Source organism: Heliconius melpomene, chromosome 5, assembly GCF_056956725.1.
Source record: "Heliconius melpomene rosina isolate 202511_hmr_F chromosome 5, ASM5695672v1, whole genome shotgun sequence".
In the NCBI taxonomy this organism is placed as follows: Eukaryota; Metazoa; Arthropoda; class Insecta; order Lepidoptera; family Nymphalidae; genus Heliconius; species Heliconius melpomene.
The window spans coordinates 2,650,849-2,673,429 of NC_140393.1; the positions used below are offsets into that span (position 1 = coordinate 2,650,849).

Below are 22,581 nucleotides of genomic sequence, written 5' to 3' on the forward strand. Positions count from 1 at the left end.
AAAAAAAATGAAGACTGGCTGAAATAAAAATAAAAAAACAAATAAAAAAAATATATATTAACATAAATCAGTAAATGTTACCATATCTAAAAACAAGCTTTGCTTTGGTTCTAAAAACAAGCTAGTTACTCAATCGCGTATGGTCACTAAAATGTGCATTTCAACTTTTAGTGACAGTTAGCAAAGCAATTAAGATATTTTGGTCTTCTGTTAGGTATTTTATATAAAATCTTATATAATATATTTGAACAGTTTTTGTGTGATGCAATCATAGATAACAAGTATTTAGAGCATTTTTTGCAAATCACTATAAAACTTTACTTGTCTTTTTGGCTGTCTTTGTATAACAATAATAATATAGTAATATAAGTGAATAAATTTTATATATACATATGTATGTTATTGAGGACATCGCGGCGCAGTGGGAAAGCAGGCGACTGTAAGCGCGAGGGTTGTAGGTTCTATCTCTACTCGAAGAAATGCAGTTGAGCAGATTGCAGTCTTGCGAGAATGGAGATATGAAAATAACTCATACATTAAAAATATCAAATGTCCCGAATTTTGATAAAAAAAGGAGATCGAATTATCTTGTCATTAGATTCTCTCTTCCTTCTATTAACACTGGCATGAAACTTGGGTAACCTTAAAAAACAGTACCTACCTGAACATTAAAAAAAATCACTATAGATCACTACGTTTTACTAATGATAAAAAATACGTCTGGAAACACAAAGTTTTTCGTGACACTTATAAATTTAGTATATTTATCTAATGTTTCTAAAACCAAAGTACAACTGTCCAAATCAATTTTCAATAGTACAAACAGCTCTTCTATTTATGTTCATTGAGATTGACCTAATAATAAAATTGGCAAACAAACTACTTTACGAATGAAGTAAATATATTTCGCTTTTAATCAACTTGTATATAAAACAGGAGTTTTTCTAAAGCAAAATAAATAAATTGTGTTATTTTAAAACATCGTTTTATTTCTCCTTATTATGCTCCATAGTTCGTTTTCATTAGAGCTTATCTCTCCGCCGAGTTATATCGATAGCACTTATTGACTTTTAATGACTTTTCTACTTAATGAGGTTTTAATTTTTTAAATAATTATTAACTTAGTAAATTCAAAAAAATTACATGTTCATATTATAGCGAGTCTGACAGGCACACGCTGAAACTAAAAATATATTTGCATGTTTATCAAATGCACTTTTCTTTGAATTTTGTTATCATTATTCCCCATTTTGTGACGTACGACAAGTAAATATTTATTACAAGTAATTCTGTTCTTCATTTCTAGCATGTTAAAGTCTAATTATACTGGGAAATCACCTGTATAATATAATCTGTTGAGGTCTTTTAAAGCTAATATAATTTAATATTTATCACACATTATAGTCAATGAAATAATAAGTCATTACAGGCCTATGAATAATATTAAAATGAAAAGTATATAAAGATGAGATGCCACACCACTTAACATCTGGATATGGCTCATCAAAAAAAAATTGTAAAACTAAATTAATTATTAATTAATAGTAAAACTAAACTAAATTAATTATTAAGGATTATAACATGCAAGTTCAAAAATATGAGAGTTCATCATTTATTTATTTTTTTAATTACTTAAAATTAGTTATATTTCCATACCTGCCGCACTAGCTGCTGACAAATGAACGATGGGTGTGTCAGGTGGTAAGTGTTGGTTAAATATCGCCTTCGCCTGGGAATATGTGCAGAAGTATATAGCTCTGGAGGGCGCCACGCCCACTATGTTTGGTCCTAGCCCTTTGAACAGCGCTCGAGCACCTTCATTTTGAACGATGTGCCTAAAAAATAAAAATATTGTTTAATTAAATATATAAATAAACTAAAGTAATTATTGAAGCTCAGACGTGGTGTAGGGGCACAAGTACAATCGAGGCAAAGCGCGACGTTTAGTTCCGCCATTCAACACGCAAAAGCTCCAGAATTCGGTGTGTGGACATGAAATGGGGAACTGATGCTGTTAACACTAGGTTCCCTCTACCTACCCTGCTGTGTGGGATACGGTGTGACGCTTTAAGTAAGTATAATATAATTAGATATATTTAAATTGGCAAAGTATATTTCAAGTTGCGTTTACCAAAATCAGAGGTGCTACTTTAATGTGCTATACTTTGCTTAATAAATTATTTGTACGAATGGAAATAATATTAGCGTTCACAGTCTAATTGGTAATAGCTAAATGCGTACCACGTATACGTACATGTAGGTACATATTGTTTCAGAACAATATACAGACAGACGTACAATTGTTATCCAATTATCATTTCTTAATATACACACATACCTACTCAAATTAACACTTAAAAAAATCTCATTATGTACTACAATGTTAAAAAATAATCTAAATTAAATCAGCATCACGCTGTATCCCGCATACAGATGGGTAGGCAGAGGGATCCGTTCTCCACTTTCCGCCAATTTTTTTGTGGCATTGCGTAGCGTAGGTACTGAGTGGCGGAACTTAACGCCGGGCTTTTGCCTTTTTACCAGACCGAAGAAATGAAAATATTAATAAACTAGCGACCCCCTTGTGGCTTCGCCCGCTTTTACTACTGGATTATTCACATAATGTATGTTTGCAAAGCACTTAAGATAATGTGAAAATTAATTAAACCCTAATGCAACCCGCATTTTCGTAGTTTCAATAAGGATTTTCCAATTGTTTACACAGCAAGGATTTTTTAGTAGGTACCGTAATTTTAAATCTGTGCTACTAATCTTTTCAAGTACTTATTAAAATATTTTTAAATGACTATTTTTAGATAGTTAAATGTCTATTTTTAAACGGAAGAAATTATGAACAAAAGCCTACCTACTAATAACTACTACAAAAAATATGAAACCAAATATATCGCGCTGAAATAATACATTCAACTCCAATTATCCAATACGTGCAAACGCATCTAAATCTTCGTTGCTATGTCTCTATAGCGGGCGGGTTTTTTTTTTCGAGCTTGTGGTTAATGCTGAAGAGGGTATTCTGTCCCTGTTGAAAAGCAAGCACTATGTGGCTGCCTGTGAGGAAAATTAAATAGAATGCATTGGCCGGGAATCGAACCCGGGCCGCCCGCGTGGCAGGCGAGCATTCTACCACTGAACCACCGATGACAGCTCATCATTGCTTGTATAAGCAAAACGTCGCGGGGCGGCAAGGATGTTTTGATATTGTAACAACTTCTAAAGTACTTATTAAAATGAAAAAACAGTAAAAGACAGTTTTGATCTACATTAAATGGCCAACGTAACTAATATACTTATTTATATGCTGAGAGTAAGGGATAAGTAAAACTTGAGTCGGCACAGCTGATGTATCAACGGCGGGATGTGTCAACAATTAAATGCGTTTTTCTCTAATACTATTCGCAATTTCGAAATAGTGTAAAAAGCAAATTTTATCTTCGTTTAACGTAGAAAATTAATAAAGTATTTTAAAGGATAAGGATTAATACCATTATGGAAAAATATCCCTCACAATAAAAAATATATTGAAATTGTATTTTTAGACAGAAATATGATCACTACACGTTATTCTTAAAAGATAAAAATATGCTCTCGCGGACTTTTTTGTAGATCTTATTAAGAGGAACAATACTCCAGTACATTATTTTCATGTAGTATTTACCATTAAAGCAGCGCATGCGCGAAAGTGTCTCAACGGGTAGGACTTTAGACACATTTATCCTATTTATGTTAATTTACATAAGAATGTACAAATAATAAACTATATATAAACCTTCCCTGAAAAATACTCGACCTAATGGTGAAAACTGCATAAAAATCCGTTGGGTGGTTTAGAAGAAGAAGAGTTAGAAAGTTCAGACAGACACGAAAAGCGACTTTGTTTTATAAGATATATATATATATATATATATATATATATATTAATATATTAATATTAATAAATAATAATTGACTAGACCTACAACTTGTCGCATTTAAATCCACGACTGGCCTCTATTATAATATTAATATAATTAACGATATTCCACTCAACCAAAGACCAATCTCTCCACAATCTCATATAATAAATAGAGAAAAAAAAACAAAATAATTAAAAGCATTGAGAACAAGCACAATCATCGTTGTTGCAAGTAAATATATCGTAATTGATAGCGAATTGTAAACAAACGGCGTATGACGTAAATGGACACAATATCTCCGGAGATAGATAAATAACTGTAAACATCCTAAAATTAGTCGACATTGGTTCAAATTAACCTCGACAAAATCACTTAGTTAAGCTGCACGTACATACATATATAATATTTTAAGTCTGTCAATTGGTCTGTTATTTTAATTTTTATATATCTACCCCACATATTTATTATACTTTACGCAGTTTCTAATTACAACACACTCTATTCTCCACGTTTTCACGCTTGAAATTTAAAGGATTACGTGTTAAATGGCAGATCTCAATTCTGCTTTGTCTTAATTTACTCCCCCAGATGGGCATCGAACCCATAACCATCGCGTTCAAACACAAACAGTCCCCACTGCGCCGCGATAGCCTCAGTCTATATTTTTCTAACAAATGCACATTAAATAGTAAATGGAGGAGAAAACATTAACTCATAGCAATACCTATTACTTACGCGTAATTTCACTAAATGTTATATAATTTAATATTTATTGGCAGATGTTTATTTATTTTCAATTTTCTTAAGTAATACATAATAATAATTTATTAGTACTTTGTCATATAAAATAGACCATAACATTTAATTCCTGCATATTATAACGTTTCTTTTAGTTGTCTGATATTTATTATTTTTTCTTACAAAAACGCGACATGAAACGTAGTGGAAAATATGATAAATATGCGCTAGTATTGAAAAAGTACGCTAGGGCTGAAGCGAACGAAATATTTGTAAAAATGTATGAATATCATTTTAAAAAAAAACAATTAATGATTTGATTTCTGTGATAGAATATAACAATTAAAACGCATATTAACTCATTATATAAGTATGAAGCAATTTTCCTTTACAAAAGAAATAAAAAATAAAAACTAGCTTTATTTATATATATTATATTTTATTTCGCAATACTTCTAACACGAGACACTTCTAACTTTTAACACTACAAAAATACTAATATTGTTTAATACAAGGCTTTAGGAATTGAATTTAAAAAAATAAAATAATTGACAGTTTTGTACTTTAAATTAGAAGTTAGGGCTTTAAAGACAAAAAAAAAATTAACACAGACATTTGTTTTAAAAGTGTCCACTGTCCACGATAAATAAAAAAAAACCAAACAACTGATAACCCTACTGGCTAACTAAACTAATAACAAAATGTTTGGAAGAAAATCGGTGTGCAAATCCCCCACGCACGGTTCTCGTGACATTCGCGTATTTCTTATCTATTAACGTTGTTGTGATAACTGATAACCAGCCAGCCTCTACTGCTTTTCGCTAATTCGTTTCTGTTATACTTAATATTGTTACTATCTGGATTTTGTTTGATATAATCCTAGATAAAACACGGAAACGCTGTTTGACCTACATTTTTCAAATTTTTTTTGTAATATTTTTCATTATTTTTATTAATTAATGGTTATCTCTTGAAGGTTTTATTTTAATGATTATTTCGTTTTTTATAATTCGTGTCTCTATAAACGTGACAGATTGTGGATTCGATTCCAGACGAGAAAACGAAATATTTAATATTTTCATTTCTTCCTTGTGATGTCGAGACAAAGTGCGGCGTTGAGATCCGCCACTCAACTCGCAATACCTCCAGAATTCAGCGTAAGAATGAAACTAGAGAGCGGAGTGTCTTAACACTACAGCATTTAGATGAAAAAAAAAAAAAACAAATAGTCCAGATGACGTAAGCGATAAATGAAGATGCCAGGGCACAGATGGTTTACATGTGCACTTTATTGCATATAAATATGCAATGTGATATCTCGAGTATTGCATTCACAAAGCAATGAATATATTTTTAACCACAATGCAAAAAAGAAGATAAGTATGTAACAGTCTAACAAAGACACACTGTTAGCGCAACGCCATACGTAAAAAAACCTGATATTATTTAAACCTACTCTTTACATTTTGTACTTTGCAATCAATTGATATTAAAAAAAATATAACAAACACAGAAAGTTAGGTATTTTCCTCATATAGCAGAGTAAGCAGAAGGAAACTAGTTTTAAGATATTCCGTTGCCCACTCTCCGCCAAATTTTCGAGCATTGCGTGTTGAGTGGCGGAAATGAACGCCGCGCGTTACCTTGTTACCGGAGCGAAGAAATCAAAATATTAATCAATAATAATTCATTCCCACGAGTAGGAATCGAACCCACAACCATGTCGTTTACAGTCACACGTAGGCAACCTTTTAAACATTTTTCTAATAATTTTTCAAAGAGACGTTATGGCTACTTGCCAATGTCAATCAACATTTTTCATTGTAGAGATTGAAAAGAACACTAGATGAAACACTGTGCAAGTTACGGCTATAGATTTTATAACTCTGAAGAAAAATAAAAATAAGAATATAACTTTCTTCTCTTCTCTTTCTCCCAACGTAAAGTTCTGCTAAGGAGCCAATAAATGTTACTTTCTATAAAAACAACACTATTAGTTTGTATTGTTATTTAAATAACTTCGTTTTCTATAAAAAAAAATTACACTTCGAACTTAAAGAGATTAAAACCGGTTGGTTATTTTTAGTTTCGTGTCAACCGTAAACATTACTCTCTAAACGCACAGACTACATACAGTCCGTAGACACGACGATAAGCGTGATGTAACCGGTTTTACTGTACAAATAACTCGAAAAATAATGTTATTGACAAGTGGACATTGACGATTGTGAATTAAATTGTAACAGAGGGAAATAATGAAAATATACATTTAAATAAATATTTCATGTTCTCGAGCGGGGATCGAACCCACGACCAGTCGTGTTGACAGTCATTAAATAATCTTAGAAGCGAGTGGACAGTCAGTAAATAATCTTAGAAGCGAGTGGATATTGACACAGTAGTTTATTTCTTATTTATTAATTGCTTTTGGAATTAAATTGTAACGATGACTATCAATTATAGGCTTAATTATTATTAAAAACATCGATTTAACAAATTAATATAAATATTTCGTACATATATCTATATGTTTATAGTTCTGTGAGAAAATATTAGTTTGAAATAATTATCGTACTACATATATATCCTATTTTCCAAAATCTTTTTTTAGTACCTGTTATAATAAAGAAATACCAATATTAGGTATATATATATTATTAATATTACATTCTCTCGACTTCTCGCTGTATCTCGCACTCAGCAGGGTACACAGAGGGAACCTAGTGTTAAGATACTCCGTTCCCCATTTTCTGCCAAATTCTGGACGCATTGCGTGTTGAGTGGCAGTCGGTTTTACAGTCACATTTTGTGCCCCTACGCCACAAATGACCTCGATGTTACTCTACCTATTTACCTCATTCAAAATTCCTTATATATTTATTTACAATTATGCTACAAAGAAGTTTCTGATGAAGAAGTAATTAAATGTAAGCTCCCATATAGCCCTATATTGCGGCAATACAATACAGATTAATTACAGCTCTAAAGATTAATACAGCTCTACTCTACCGTAACTACCTTCAATTTTTAATTAACAACGGTCGAGTTTTACTTCATGCTGATTAAAAAACAAAGTATTTATGTATATTTTACTTTTTTCTATGACAATTTTTTTACCGCGTTGAGTTGCGCCGTTCAACAAGCAATGCCTGGAGAATTCGACGGAAAGTAGGGAACGTAAGTGTCATAATGGGAAAATAGTGTCTTAACGCTAGGTTGCCAGATACCCTCTGCCTATATGCGGGATACAATGAGAAGCAAAAAAAAATTTTTTCCAGATGCATTGCGTGTTAAATGGTGGAACTACATTACCTTATTACCAGAGCGAGGAAATAAAAAAATAAATCGAATGCATACCATCGCATTTATAATCACACGCTTGTGCCCCTGTGCTATGACGGTCTCATAATATACATGTTAAGAATTATTGGTGATACTATAATTCACTCACCTCAAACATTGTATCAGGGTCATCCTCGATGCTGTCCGCGCGTGGCCAGCCCTCGCGCACTGCTGCACCTGGTAATTGTAGGACATCAGCATTCGATCTGCCTGCCTGCTGTAGGCGAACATAGCGCCCATCGTACGTCTGTAGCCCCATTTGGCCTCCTGTATTATACGTTTAATCAAATTGCCGCTTTGCCGATCAATTTGGGGGCAGAGGCGGGCATGTTTGACGAGCATTAGAGAATTAGATAATTGCCCTTCGTATAAAACAAATGGTTATAGTACGAAAATGACGTTAAAATAATATTAGTATTTTGTTATTATTATATAGTAATATTAGTATTAGTACCCAATAATTTTCTGGAGGCATTGCATTGGTGGTATTGCTTTTTAGCTTTATAAGCATTTTATAAAAGAAATAAAAAACGACCAGAGCACTACTCTAACCACACCAGAGAAATGTCTGTACTTGAAGAATATAGTAAAAGTCTAATCTAGATCCGTATTCATAAGCCGCACTCAAGTCTGAGATCGATCTTGAGGTGCCATTTTCATTAATAAGTTACATATCTATTAATGAAGACGGCATCTCAAGATTGATCTCAGACTTAAGAGCGGTTTATAAATACGAGTCCAAGAAGAAACAGCAGAGTCAAAAAAATTGATAAGGCTGACTGACTTTCTACGAAGGTGTACTTGTTATAATAACGTTATCTAAAGGAAATGAGTCATAATACTAAACTATCAGTTAAACTGACATGACAACCAATAGATTATTTAAATTCCGAATGCAACTATTACTTATATAATATCAACTTATATAATTCAATACTTTATCCAATACCTATTTCTATGTAGTGTACCTCGATATTTACACACACAGCAGGGTAGGCAGAGGGAACCTAGTGTTAAGACACTCCGTTCCCCACTTTCTGCCAAATTCTGGAGGCATTGCGTGTTGAGTGGCAGAACTCAACGCCGCACTTTACCTCGACACTAGAGCGAAGAAATGAAAATATAAACGTGAATAAATATTTCACTTCCTCGAGTGGGGATCGAACCCACTATAGTCACCCAGCCTTAAAAAATAATATGTTTTTTAATGAAAAATAAACATTTAGTCTGAAAATTATACACCATCACGAAATGCGTAAAAATTTTATTTGACAACTAAGTACATTTTGCTTTACGATCGCTACAGTCAGTATACGTCGGCATAAATTATAGAAGAGAAGAGTTTTTTTGTCCTTCACTCTGTATTCCACACATAGCAGAGAAGGTAAAATTAACTTGGAAACCTAGTGTTAAGACATTCCGTTCCCCACTTTCCGCCGAATTTTGGAAAAAGTTGCGTGTTGAGTGGCAGACAATTTGGAATAGAGCCCCACATCCTCGCATTTAAAGTCACACACGTGTGCCCCAACGCCACTACTGGTCTCCCACTCCTCTCTACTCCTTATTAAACAACCCTATTTAATATTCACCTTTGCCATTTCTTTTATAATTATAATTTCTTGCACAAAAGGTCAGACGGTTATGCAGGCAGCCTTTGTTCAAAAGAGGTTTCTATTAATAGTTTACGGGCACTAACTGTCTTAATGTCAAAGGACTGACCGGTAAACACGTGTAAATACTAAATATACAACCGTCGTCGATGTCGTTGCAAACGGTCGATACCTATGGATTATTCATGAATTATTATTAAATTAACCATATTCTTGCTTTTTTCAATTTTATCGCCTAGGGTAATTACTAGTTATTATAGCGATATATAAGACAAATTGTGGCCTTTTATTTTTACATGTTCTTTCTGCACATCGCAGAATAAACAAAGGAAACATAGTGTTAAGGCACTCTGTTTCCCATTAAATCATTTCTGTTCCCCATTTTCCACCGAATTCGCTAATGATGATTGATAATGCAGTCTAATTTGTTAAACTTTACCCATATATGGTTATAAAATATGAACACACTGAAACGAATATTAAATTCCTATAAATATTTACAACTACTTGAGATACTTTGTATCTTCGTAAATTAATATTTTAATTAGTTAAAGGCGTTAAATATAATGTGTAATGTATGTAAGAAGACGAAACGTTATGTTAGAAAATGTCAAGACAATGTAATGAACTACTTCCTATTTAAATAATACCTTATTTCTGTTCAACCTACCGGTTAAGATAAATACATATAACTACTTATATTCTTACAAAATATTACTTTATACTACAAGTAATCATATGTAATTATTGTTGTAAATATGGTGTTATGACCAGTCGGGGCCGACCACCTCGCGAAAGATTATGGGATCGATTCCCACTCGATGAAATGAAAATTTTAATATTTTCAGTTCCTCGCTCTGTTAACGAGGCAAAACGCGGTATTGATATCCACCAATCAACACGTAATAATATCTCCAGAATTTATCGAAAACTGAGGAACTAAAGTGTATTAACACTAGGCTCCCAGGTTCCCTACCCTAACAAGTGTAAAGCGTAAAGCTATTATAAAAAAATTATATAATTATCTTACGCAACCTAGCTCTCGGGTTACATGTGACAACTGGGCTCTAACTGTAACTAATACCAGCACCATGCAACGAAAGATCTCAATTGTGAAATAATTATGGCATGAGAAATGTATTATTTTCTAAGTATCACTCATATATACGAAATCCATTAAGTTAGGGGAAGTTGTAAGAAAATATACATAAATGTTTATTTGTAAAATAAAAGTAATATATGGATTGCATAAGATTAAAAACTTTTACAGCATAAAGAAGATGGGAATATGAAAATGATGCAACTCCATGTTGTTATTTTTTTTGTTTATTTTTTAAGATAAAAGAAAATAAATGGATATTAAAAGATAATAATATACCTACTGCCTATGCAAATTATATCAGTTTTAAAACTAAAAAAGGCCCACCGAGGGTTCCAAACTAATTTCATGATTGTAGATCAACGGGGCAAAAGGACAATTTATTGAAGTTGACAAACTTAAGTTTGCAGGCGTTTGTACTCATTTTGTATGAAATAAACTCGATATTTTCTATGAAATATCTACACGGTAATAGCGAGGACGTCATAGTGTGAATGACAAAGAATGTGCTGAGCTGGTTTGGGCACGTCGAACGGATGAGTGATGAAAGAATAGCAAAGAATCCGGAAAAGTGAGCGATAAGAGAGTTAAGGGGAGACCTCGGTTGACCTTCGAAAATACAGTATCAAAGGTACTAGAGGAAGGTCAGATAAAAAACATAACAACCCCCTATGAGGGCACGTATGAAGAGGTTGATGACATTAGACGAGGCGAAAGAGATGTGTAGAGACCATAGCGTTTGAATTATCCGATAAAGGTTCTGCTTTTTCCTTTTGAATTACGGAACCCTAATAGAACACTAACGGATAAATAAATGAGCAAAGTTAGCTATAATTTGAGTTTAAGTTATACCTTCACAATAAATAAATTCTCATCACATAGCATCGCGCCGGTGTTATGCAATATACGGGCTATATTGACAATAAATAATCCGATATTGCAGAAGTTTTATAGGTTACCTAGCATCGCATTTACTTATACATGAGATATGTAGGGGCTTATAGTATAAAAAGTTATATACAGATATAGCCTTGTAGATTAATTTTTCATCATTCACACATTTTGCAGAAAAGTTGAAAACGAAACGTAGTGACGTGACACTCACTTTTTCCATTAGGTCCATTTAGGACATTCATATCCGTGTATCATCGGACCAGGGAAAACATTTCTAAACATAATAATTATTACTCTAAGCTGAACCTTAGTAGAGCGAGTCTATAGTAAGCGGTTGTGAAACTAAGTATATAACAAATATATATTAAATAATTATCTTAAGGAAACTTGTATAAGTCTAAACAGTATTTAAAAGTTAGTACCTAAATTATAAATAAACGATTTGCAAAATTCGGAAAAATATAAGCAGTTTAATGAAATAATAATACGCAAAAATCTTACATTTCCAAAAAAGTTTCCAATCGGATGACCTAATAACTTTTTTCCTTCCTTTTATTTTCCTTTTAACTAAAAAACTTTTAACTAAAAAGAAAACTATCTTCAAAGAAAATGTTATTTCTATTTGTGGCAATCGCTAACCTGACCTTCTCCAGGCTTAAGATGCCCTGACAAGATATAGAAAGTGTAGAGATATTTCTCTGGAGGTTCGCCAAACATACTTGTGGTATGATATATGCCTATATCGATTTTTGTTTCGGCCTTCTGCGTCGTGCATGACTTAATTTAGATTGACGATGACATACCTAAATATAATATATATTTTATTATGTTTTTTATATAGCTGTCGCAAGCTAATTTCCTATATTTAACATCTTTTTGTAATTCTAACCATAAAAAAATATTTGGAAGTGCTAAAACAAAACTAATAAAATTATTTACATGGATAATAAAATTAGGTGTAATATTGTTTTTATTTTCACAAGTTCATAAATTATATGGTAATGATATTAAATATTAAATTAGAACCACTCATGTAAATGCCACAATTTGTTTTGAACTCATCTGTAAGATATATCAGGGACTAGTGGACCCGGACGCGGCTACGCCTGCTTGAACTATAAGAATATTTTCGCGTCGGTCATACTCTGACTATACCGCTCGAAGACTAGGTCATTTCGAATCAGTGACATCTCCTTAATTATTTATTAGAATGTTATACAGTAAACTATAATTTCAATCTAGATAAAATGCTAAAAGTGGATATTTATTTTCGTAAGGATGAGTACCAAAATGTCGTGGTAACGAACGCGGTCGCGTAGCAACGACGGTTGTTATTAACATGGCAGAATAAATTGCATGTCAAATTAGAAAGTATTTTAATTTATTAGTACATATGTGTAATGTAATATTATATAGCCTATAGCACTTCTGAAGAATGCAGCTTTCATAGAAAACAAAAACATAGTAAATCGGACCAGTAGATCCAAAGATCTTAGCGTTCAAACAAACAAACAAACAAACAAACAAACAAACAAACAAACAAACAAACAAACTCTTCCGCTTTATTATGTTAGTATAGATGTGCTATAAATAATAATATTTATTTTATTAAATACTAGCGGACCCGGACGCGGCTACGCCTGCTTGAAATATAAGAATATAATTTCTATAAAAATATAATTTCAATCTAGGTGAAATGCTAAAAGTGACTATTATATTTATTTTCATAAGGATGAATATCAAAATGACGCGGTAACGAACGCGGTCGCGTAGCGACGACGGTTGTTATTAACATGGCAGAATAAATTGCATGTCAAATTAGAAAGTATTTTAATTTATTAGTATATATGTGTAATGTAATGTTATATAGCCTATAGCACTTCTGAAGAATGCAGCTTTCATACAAAACAAAAACAAAGTAAATCGATCCAGTAGATCCAGAGATCTTAGCGTTCAAACAAACAAACAAACAAACAAACAAACAAACAAACAAACAAACAAACTCTTCCGCTTTATTATATTAGTATAGATTAATCGTTAATTTATTTATTAATTAAACTACAAATAACGGTTTACGAACGATTATTCTTTTAAGTTACTAAGTAACTGGTATTATTTTATATAATCTTAAACAATCTTCAAGGAAAACAATATTCCTTAAGGAAAATTACAATAAAGTTCCATCAGAAAGAAGCCTTACAAGATAATTGTCTCCGGCGAAGTGATTCACAACATGTTTTGATAGGTATATTTATAGAACTAATTACAATGATAAAGAGCAATCGACAATTTAATCAAATAGACTACAATATAACGACACCATATAAAAGAAACATTAATTTCTAAAAGTACGATATTTTAATGAACCTTGGATTATAATATTTGCAAAGATAGAGTAATTTCCGAGCTAAATAAAGCAGTTCTAACATTGTTCCTTGTTTACCTTTCAAGTTATTTCACAGAGTATGTAGAAATATGATATAGTGATGAACAAAGATGTTATTTATGTATGTCAACTATTATTAACTGTGTTAGTTAAAGTTACTTCGCGGAGTTTTCCTAAAACTATTTAAAATGTAGCAGAAAATATTTAATTATAGGCTTTTTTTATTAAAAACAACAATAAATATTTCTCTCTCTCTAGTATTTTTTTAGCATTACGCTAAATCTCGCATAAACAGGCAGAGAGGGAACCTAGTGGCGAAATTCAACGCTTCGCTTTTCCTTGCGAGAGAGCGAGAAAGATGAAAATACTAGTGAATAATAATTCAATTCCCCGAGTGAGAATTGAACCAATAACCGTCTCGTTCACAGTCGCCAATGCGCCACGACGGTCTCGCTCAATAAATAAAATAAATAAAAATTAAATTAATATAAATATATTGCAAATACCGAAGTGAGTTCAGCGTAGCTCTATACGCCAAGTCGGCGTGAGTAACAAACGCCAATCAGAGAAAACAAGCTATTTACAGCCAGGCCTTGGAATAGCTTCATACACTATGACATTGGGCAAGGTCATCACTTATCTCTGCGATCTGAGCCAATTAAGTGTACACTTGATTTCAAGTGTGCACTCACAGGCTATCTAGTGGGGATAGGAAGAGCAGGGAACATCAGCTCACGCTGTATTCCGCACACAGCAGAGTAGGCAGAGGTTAACCTAGTGTTAATACACTATTTTCCCCATTTTCCGCCGAAACCTGGAAGCATTATGCGAAAGTTTCGTCGAGTGAAATTAATTGAAACATGAAATCGAACCAACAACCCTCACGTTTACAGTCACACGCTTGTGTCATTGCGCCACGATCTCTCCTCTCTTAATTACTTTAATAGGTCAAGAAAATTCGACAGCCAGTCAGCTGTGTCAACTTTTCTCGACCACAAAAGCTTTTTCAGTTTAATTAACAAACATACATTTTTTATAATATTAAATATTAATATTTTTGTACTTGATTTGTACTGAAATACTTAAAAGAACCTACTATTAAGCTTTAATATAATAATAATACAAATAAAATCGTAATTCGCTGACGACGATTATATAATAATGTTAGAATTTTTCCTTAAAACATATTGAACTGTTTATCTAATTGTAAGCTTTTACAATTACTATATTACAATTATTTGCGTTATCTATTAAAAAGATAAGATTATAAAAAAAAAACAATATATTTTAATAGTCCAGTCATATTTACATCGTTTTAGTAGATGTGAACACCAGAAATGTAAGTAGAGGGACTGACATGTGGTCTTTAGTAGTAAGTATTCTTTGTGATAAGAAATTATGATAACGATTACTGCATTGCAATCGGCGCTATATATTTTTGTAAAAGATAAGAAATATTTTAATTATCTTTACAATATGAAATGTTTATTTATTTTGTTTATTTACAAGGACATAAACAGAGTTTTCCCTGTTAGTTTATTATTAAACTTATTATAGAGATGGAATAAGACCTAAATACGTTTAATATTAATACATATATGTGTTTACAAGAATGTTGTAATTGTAACCTCGCGTGCAGTACGGTCAACAAGTAGCGGCGGCCCTGAAGTTGGGTTTCATGAACTTACGCACGTAATTCACTCGGGAAGAAAATATTCAATAATTACAGAAAACATGACTAAATTCCATATTAGGTAAGAAAATCCTAAACTCAAATCCACGACTTGTCGACCGTACAATACTACGCTACACCGAGATAACGGGTCAACGATCTCATTAAAATGCGCCCTTAGCAGCCTAGTCTAGGTCTGAATAATAATGAAATGAATCGAACCCATCTCGTACCGGCGGCGTCTAACCGGTAAGGATTAAAAATAGAAACGCACCGCGACAAAAGATATAGATATAGATAGGAATGGCAATAGAAAATCTACTTTACGTTTCCATATTGTGCGAAACAAATACGCCTTCGCGAAATGTAAAATTTTTATTTTCGATACGTGTACACGGTTGAGATATCCTTGACACATTTTTGTATATGCTTAACGAAAATAATACATATTTTCTGATTTCTGCATATCGATGTATTAGCCTTACTTTACATGCGGTTTCGAGTGGTCAAATAGTAATAAATAAAATAGCCTATAACATTTCTAGGCAAATGGATTTTCCAACACAAAAAAAAATTTCAATTCGGACCAACAGTTCCTGAGATGAGCGCGATCAACCAAACAATATACTAAATGATTATTTTAGAAATAAAATGAATACTACATCGAATACGTGTAGTAATTGTAAATATTTTATTTGATCAAAAATTTAAAAAGACAAAAAGTCGTAAAAAAAACAGGTTACAGTTATGAATTCATACGCAGAAAAGATTTATATCGCTACGAAGCTTATTTTCGTGCTTCATATTTGGCCAAGTCTCAGTTTATAGCATCGATATCGATACCGTTGTTACGATAAACAAATAAATATTAAAAACTAATTAAACGGATATTTATTATAGAATCTCTCTCTATTTAAGAATAAAAATTATAAGTACTTAGTTTTAAATTTTTTAGATATTCCTAAGTTCTTATATATGATAAAAAGTATTAAATTTCTAATCACTGTAAAAAAAAATAAAGACCATCATTCGGTCGAACACCTTACCTATTTATTTAGTCTTGTTGCTAATGTTAAGTAAACTAGATTTTCTAAAATTCGCTCCAACGCATGCCAAATAGTTTTGGCATGATTAACCATACACAACTAATAACGTCGATAGTAAATGATTTATGATGAAAACATGTATTGGAGCTCCTATTGTGATTGTAGTGCATGGCAGTAGTAGGTCCATTTTACGACCATATCTAATTTTGTTTACAGAAATAGTTTGTATTTCTTTAGCATTTTAAATTAAAATACAATAAAATAACATTTTTTTTTATTTTTGGTTGATTATTATTTTTTATTTTGTGATTTTTTTGATCTATATACAATAAACACCAGAGAGAGATGAACGTGACCATTAAATTTATTACTAGTACCATGACTGTTGGTCAATAAAAGTATAAAAAGTTTATCTAAATTATTTAAGAATGTATTACAGTATTAATTTATTTGATAAGTGTGATGACATTCATATTTTACAAAAAATTGACATCAATCATCAATGATTGTAGGGCTTATTGGAATACTAATTTCATCTTTAATTTACATTATCATTACTTTTAGAGCCTATTTCTAAGGTGTTAACACTTTATGCTTACACTAGCTGACCTGGGGACCCTTGTTTGTATCACAAGTCTTAACATTGAAGGTTTTTATTTGTTATAGTGTAACCTTTTTTAGCCTAAGCTTTTCTCAATAAATTCACTGTAAAACACAAAATAAATTTTCCAATTTGAATCTTGTTCCTTGTATGTCACAGGAACAAGAACCAAAGAAACTTCAGCTTTATAATGTTAGTATATAGATTGGTATAGACAAAAAAATACATGTGGGATCATAAAAATGCAAAACTGCACCTCCAATTAACAGAGCCTTACTGTGTAATGATTGGCAGTATAATAAAAGCTTTCATTATTTAGCATTTGCAAATTATACTGTTTAATAAACAATGATAAGCAACTACCTATTGAAGCTACTATTTATATAGGACAATTATGTATCTGTACAACAATAAGATAAACGGTACCTGAATGTTTACACAACTTAGTTGAATAGACATAGTTGTTTGATGCACATTGTTGATAGCATCAATTTAGTAATTAAATAATTATTGGTATTAGGTAATTGATGGTACTTATCTAAATTATGATAATTTTTAATTTTAAATATTTTAGTATCTATATAAACATTATACATTTATTTAGCAAACTGATAAGAAGTACCTACTTGTTGGATGTCTAAGCGATGTCTACAAATTTATATTTTGTTGAAAGTAATGTAAAAAATATGAAATATTGATTTTTCAATAATAAATGACATTTTATATACTTTACATATTTTATGGTAGTAAAAAAAGGAATATATTTAAATTTTAACTAATCTCAGTCTCTACTTGGAAGATATGGGAAAATCTATTATTGTGGGCATTTACACATGTAATACAACCTAAGACAATGATTTTTTAAAATTTTACCTGTTCGTGGGTTTGTACATGCTAATCTCAGAAGTGGATTAACCTGTTTGAATGCAGTTTCACAATTGTATTTTGGCTAGCTTTCCTTAACAATTAGTGTATGTTTTATTTAAATGGGTTCATAAATAAAAAAGTTATATCAACTATAATCAATAGTATTTTGTTACACAAAATTGCTACAAATATTTTATTGAATTAGATAAACCTTTGGTTTGCAATGTATATGGTCTTTAAAATGAAAATGTTATTAAAATATGAAAAGAATTCTGAATAGTAAATAATACTGTAGTTCAAGCGGACAAAGCCACAAGCAGGTTGCTAGCATAAAATACTTTTTATTTTTTTGCCTGTCTTTATTTATTCTGTTGTTTAGGAGATAAGGTGAACCATTTAATTTTATAATTTTTAAACATAATTATTTTGCTCTATTTTCAGTCCAATAAAATAGGCTGTCATGGTGCAGCATTAACTTTCACCACTTATTATGCAATGCCTCAAAAATCTTGGTAAAGTCCTAAAAATACTAGATTAAGATTTCATCTGCCTTTCCTATTATAAGCATAAATAAAAAACCAACAATCACCTGATGTTTTGGAATCTTAGAACAAACTCGTCTTGAATTAGCTGCACCTGATGGTGGCGGTGGTGGTGGTATACCAACACCCTTTGATGATTGAAGCCTAGTTTTAACAACTTCTAAAGGACATGTCACCACTGCCCCTGCAGTACCCGCAACCCTAAAAATTTATATCTATGATATTCATATTCTGTTCAATAAATAATATTTTGGTATAATGGAAATCGATGACTTTTATAAGCACATTCAAATTAAATATATGATGTAAGAAAGATGTAACCTAAACTAATAGTTTAAAAGAACATTCATAAACTGTTTTAAAAGTGTATGCTTAAAATTATTATAGAGTGAATAAAATAAAAATACTTATATTATTACTGGTATTATTCCAAAAATTTTTCATATAAAATTATGTGGAGTAGCTCAATACTTAATTTTTATTTTGAATAAGTTTTAATTTAAATGATTAATTAGTAAATATTGATATTTATAATAAGTTAGTTTTTCTGAGTTTATTTTAGTTAAACAATAAACTTTGCCTATTGTATTTTTTTTTTTAAAAAGCACAAATTAAAAGACTAATTTTAACTTTTAACCGGTATACAAAAATAGATTTAATAAACATAAAAAAAATTGAGTGCGTCGTAAATACAAACAGCTTGTTGACCACACATGTGTTATTGCGACCAAACGAAATTATGCAAATACCGCAGTTGCGTAGAATACTATACGAGTATGTATTTTAATTAATTGTAAACATTAACTTATACTCACCCTCCAGCCACAAGATGTATCGCTGTATCCCTTTGAGACATTTTAGCGCCACTGCAATAATTACATGACTGCAAATTGCTGTCTATAAATAAACAAATGCACTACCACCACATATAGCAACGTCTACACAGAATTTATTTATCAAGGTATATGCACGGAATATGAATGTTAACAAATAGCGTTTTAAAACTAAAATTTCTCAATTATCAATTGTTTCAATTAAAGTATATTCAAGTTATTGTGTAAAATATTATTTTTTCAAATAATTTAACACTTTAAAGTCAGTTCGGCTGCGACTTCACTTCGGTACGCGGTAGACGACGACAGACCGCGCATACAGTCTATAAACAACACTAGTGAAACGGGTTCACGACGTTCACGTGCACTATCACACGTTCACATCGTTCGTCTGGCCCCGGTGAGACTTTATCCGATTGTAGTATCTATACATATTATCAAAAGGTCTATAAATAAGTGAGCAGGCATCGAGTAAACAAGTACTAAAAACTACAATTAAGTAGTTAAAGAAATTGTATGTATGCAGAAAATTGTACATTATGCTTTGAATAAATGTTTTTTAAAATAATTTTTAGATGTATTTTTATATTAATTAAAGGTAGAATCATTTAAGGTAACAATTTTATCTTAAATGTTGTTACTAAATTAATTTTTAAAATATTGTAACATATTTTATGTATATTTTTAATGTAGTAAGTTTTGTTTACTTGCTATTTCATTCTTCAATTTTATTTATTATTAAAATTATACAATAATCTTTAATCTTACCTGTGGTCAACGTCAAAATCTAAATTATTTAGGGATGTCTTGTAAGAACATAAGCTAATATGATTAATTGGACTAGTATAAAATCGATTGATGGAATACTGAATTGATTTTACACTTTTGTGATTTTACACTATGACTGAATTTGAACCACCAAGCAATACATGTTTTATCTGCTATTTTTCTGTATTCAAAAAAATAATTAATACATATGCTAACTAATTATAAAAACAATACATTACTTCCTTACTTTTTTTTTATATTCATGCTCGATTAGCTATTTTGTTTGACATCTCACATCGATTATTTAACTGTACCATGTACACATAACCTCTAAAGTTTAAAACTAATATAAAAAAGTTTTTATTCTCTAACAATTGATGATATAATAATTAAAATGAAGAAAGAATTGTATCTAGAAACATTTACTTCAGTGATAGAACATGAGGATACATTGATATTAAAAATTTCTTTAGAATCACTTATAACTTATTATGTATATAAATATTGTAATCCTGATGATTTAAAACTTTATTTTGTTTATTCAGAGGATAATTCAAGGAAAATATTACTAGATCTGAAAGTTGAATCGATTAGTTTTATAGAGAAGAATGATATTCCTTGGCAAGTAACATCATGTCTGTACCCAGTAGTGCTGTTTGGTGATACAATAATAACCGGCTTATGTGCAGTATCACGTTATATATGTAAATTGCAAAAATCTTCAAGGACCGAACAAGAATATGAGGATGGTTTACTTAGTTTTAGAAAAGGTTGTCTACAGGCTCCAAATGAAGTGTCTATTTGGACAAAATTTTGTGAGGTAGATTTAATAAAGACCGTGAAGCAATTACTGGACGGAGAAAATATTGAGAAGATACCAGAGAGTTTGATCAGATTTGAACATCATTTAAATAAACCAGTCAAAATACATAATGTCTTTAAAATTGCCAGGGAAATGAAAAAAGAAACTAATTTGAAGGAACAGAAAGAAAATGTACAAATTTCTCAAGAAGCTAAAGATGATAAGCGGAAAGATGAAAGAATAAGTAAACAAAGAAAATGGAAATCAAGAATTAAAGAGCATGAAATAAATTCTTCTAAAAAAATTGAAGATCTTGACTTAACTCATCAATTTGCTGAAGGCCCCTTTTTAACACTTGCAGACCTAGTTCTATTACCTTCATATCATATAGTTATACATATAATTGGAGAGGATGTTTTTAAGTCACTATTCCCATTAACTTACAAGTGGTTTATGAATGTAAACAATATTCCAGAAATTGGTGCTATCAATAAAATATTAGAAACTATTCAGTCAGACACTGTGTTATTAGAAAATTTGGATTTGCCAAAAGTAGAAGATGTTAGTTTATATAAATCAGATCCCAAAAGACATAATCCCAAGAAAAGATTGTTTACGAAACCTGAAGACATAGAAAGAGCATTAGATGTTTTAAAGGAAGGCATGGAGTTTAATGTAAGTAGTTTAGAATTTGATATAAATGTTGATTGGGATTTAATTCCTGATGGAGCAAATCCTGCTGCTGGCCACTTACCTGACGAGAGAGTTATTAGAAAATCCCAACAATTAGAAAATTTATGTCAGGCAGTTTTAACAATAGCAAAGGAAGGAAATCACATAGTAGATTTTTGCAGTGGCAGTGGTCATTTAGGTATACTTATTGCCTATCTATTACCAGAGTGCACAGTTATATTACTAGAAAACAAAGAGCAATCTTTATTAAGAGCCAGAGAGAGAGTGCATAAAATGGGATTAAAGAATGTTTATTTTTTTCAATGCAATTTAGATTTCTTTATAGGGAAATTTGATATTGGAATTGCTTTACATGCCTGTGGTATTGCAAGTGACTTGGTTTTAGATAAATGTTTAATAGCTAATGCTAAATTTGTCTTATGTCCTTGCTGTTATGGATCTCTTCATGCTACAGACAGACTTGTTTACCCAAGAAGTTCTACATTTAGATGTATGTCTGTAGATCAATACTTGTGTATTGGTCATGCTGCCGACCAAACTCATAAAGAACATCCGTTAACTGTTAGAGGTGAAAGATGTATGGCCATAATTGACTCGGATAGAGGAAGATTAGCTGAAGAATTTGGCTATAAAGTAACACTATCAAGGTTAAAACCATTATCATGTACTGACAAAAATAATTTACTTATTGGTGTACCAGCATAAAATAAAATATATATTTTTTTATTAAACTTTTTATTAAAAAATATAATCATAAAATTTTGAACTTGAAGG

At 31.2% G+C, this 22,581-nt stretch overlaps 2 protein-coding genes across 3 annotated transcripts in view; one reads left to right on the top strand and one right to left on the bottom strand.

Annotated features, from left to right (window-relative positions):
- Rim2 (replication in mitochondria 2) overlaps positions 1 to 19,969 on the bottom strand; it is a 28,304-nt gene extending 8,335 nt beyond the window's left edge. Inside the window, exons 1-4 of one of the 2 annotated variants that reach the window (XM_085185393.1) lie at positions 19,527 to 19,969; positions 18,759 to 18,912; positions 8,104 to 8,261; positions 1,657 to 1,835 (exon numbers count right to left, since the gene is read on the bottom strand). In XM_085185393.1, coding sequence (XP_085041519.1) covers positions 1,657 to 1,835; positions 8,104 to 8,261; positions 18,759 to 18,912; positions 19,527 to 19,567 — 532 coding nt within the window. In that variant the 5' untranslated portion in view covers positions 19,568 to 19,969. The remainder of the gene's footprint in view (positions 1 to 1,656; positions 1,836 to 8,103; positions 8,262 to 18,758; positions 18,913 to 19,526) is intronic. The other variant, XM_085185394.1, reaches the window with a different exon arrangement.
- Positions 19,970 to 20,469: 500 nt separating this feature from the next.
- On the top strand, positions 20,470 to 22,573 carry LOC146538882 (glutathione S-transferase C-terminal domain-containing protein homolog). The gene has a single exon (XM_085185392.1). It carries the CDS (start codon positions 20,707 to 20,709, stop codon positions 22,510 to 22,512), a length of 1,806 nt encoding a protein of 601 aa, XP_085041518.1. The 5' UTR covers positions 20,470 to 20,706; the 3' UTR covers positions 22,513 to 22,573.
- The last annotated feature ends 8 nt before the right edge of the window (positions 22,574 to 22,581 follow it).

What these genes read in the sequence shown, in the direction of transcription:
- LOC146538882 (XM_085185392.1), top strand. Translation starts at nt 20,707, where the DNA reads ATGAAGAAAGAATTGTATCTAGAAACATTTACTTCAGTGATAGAACAT.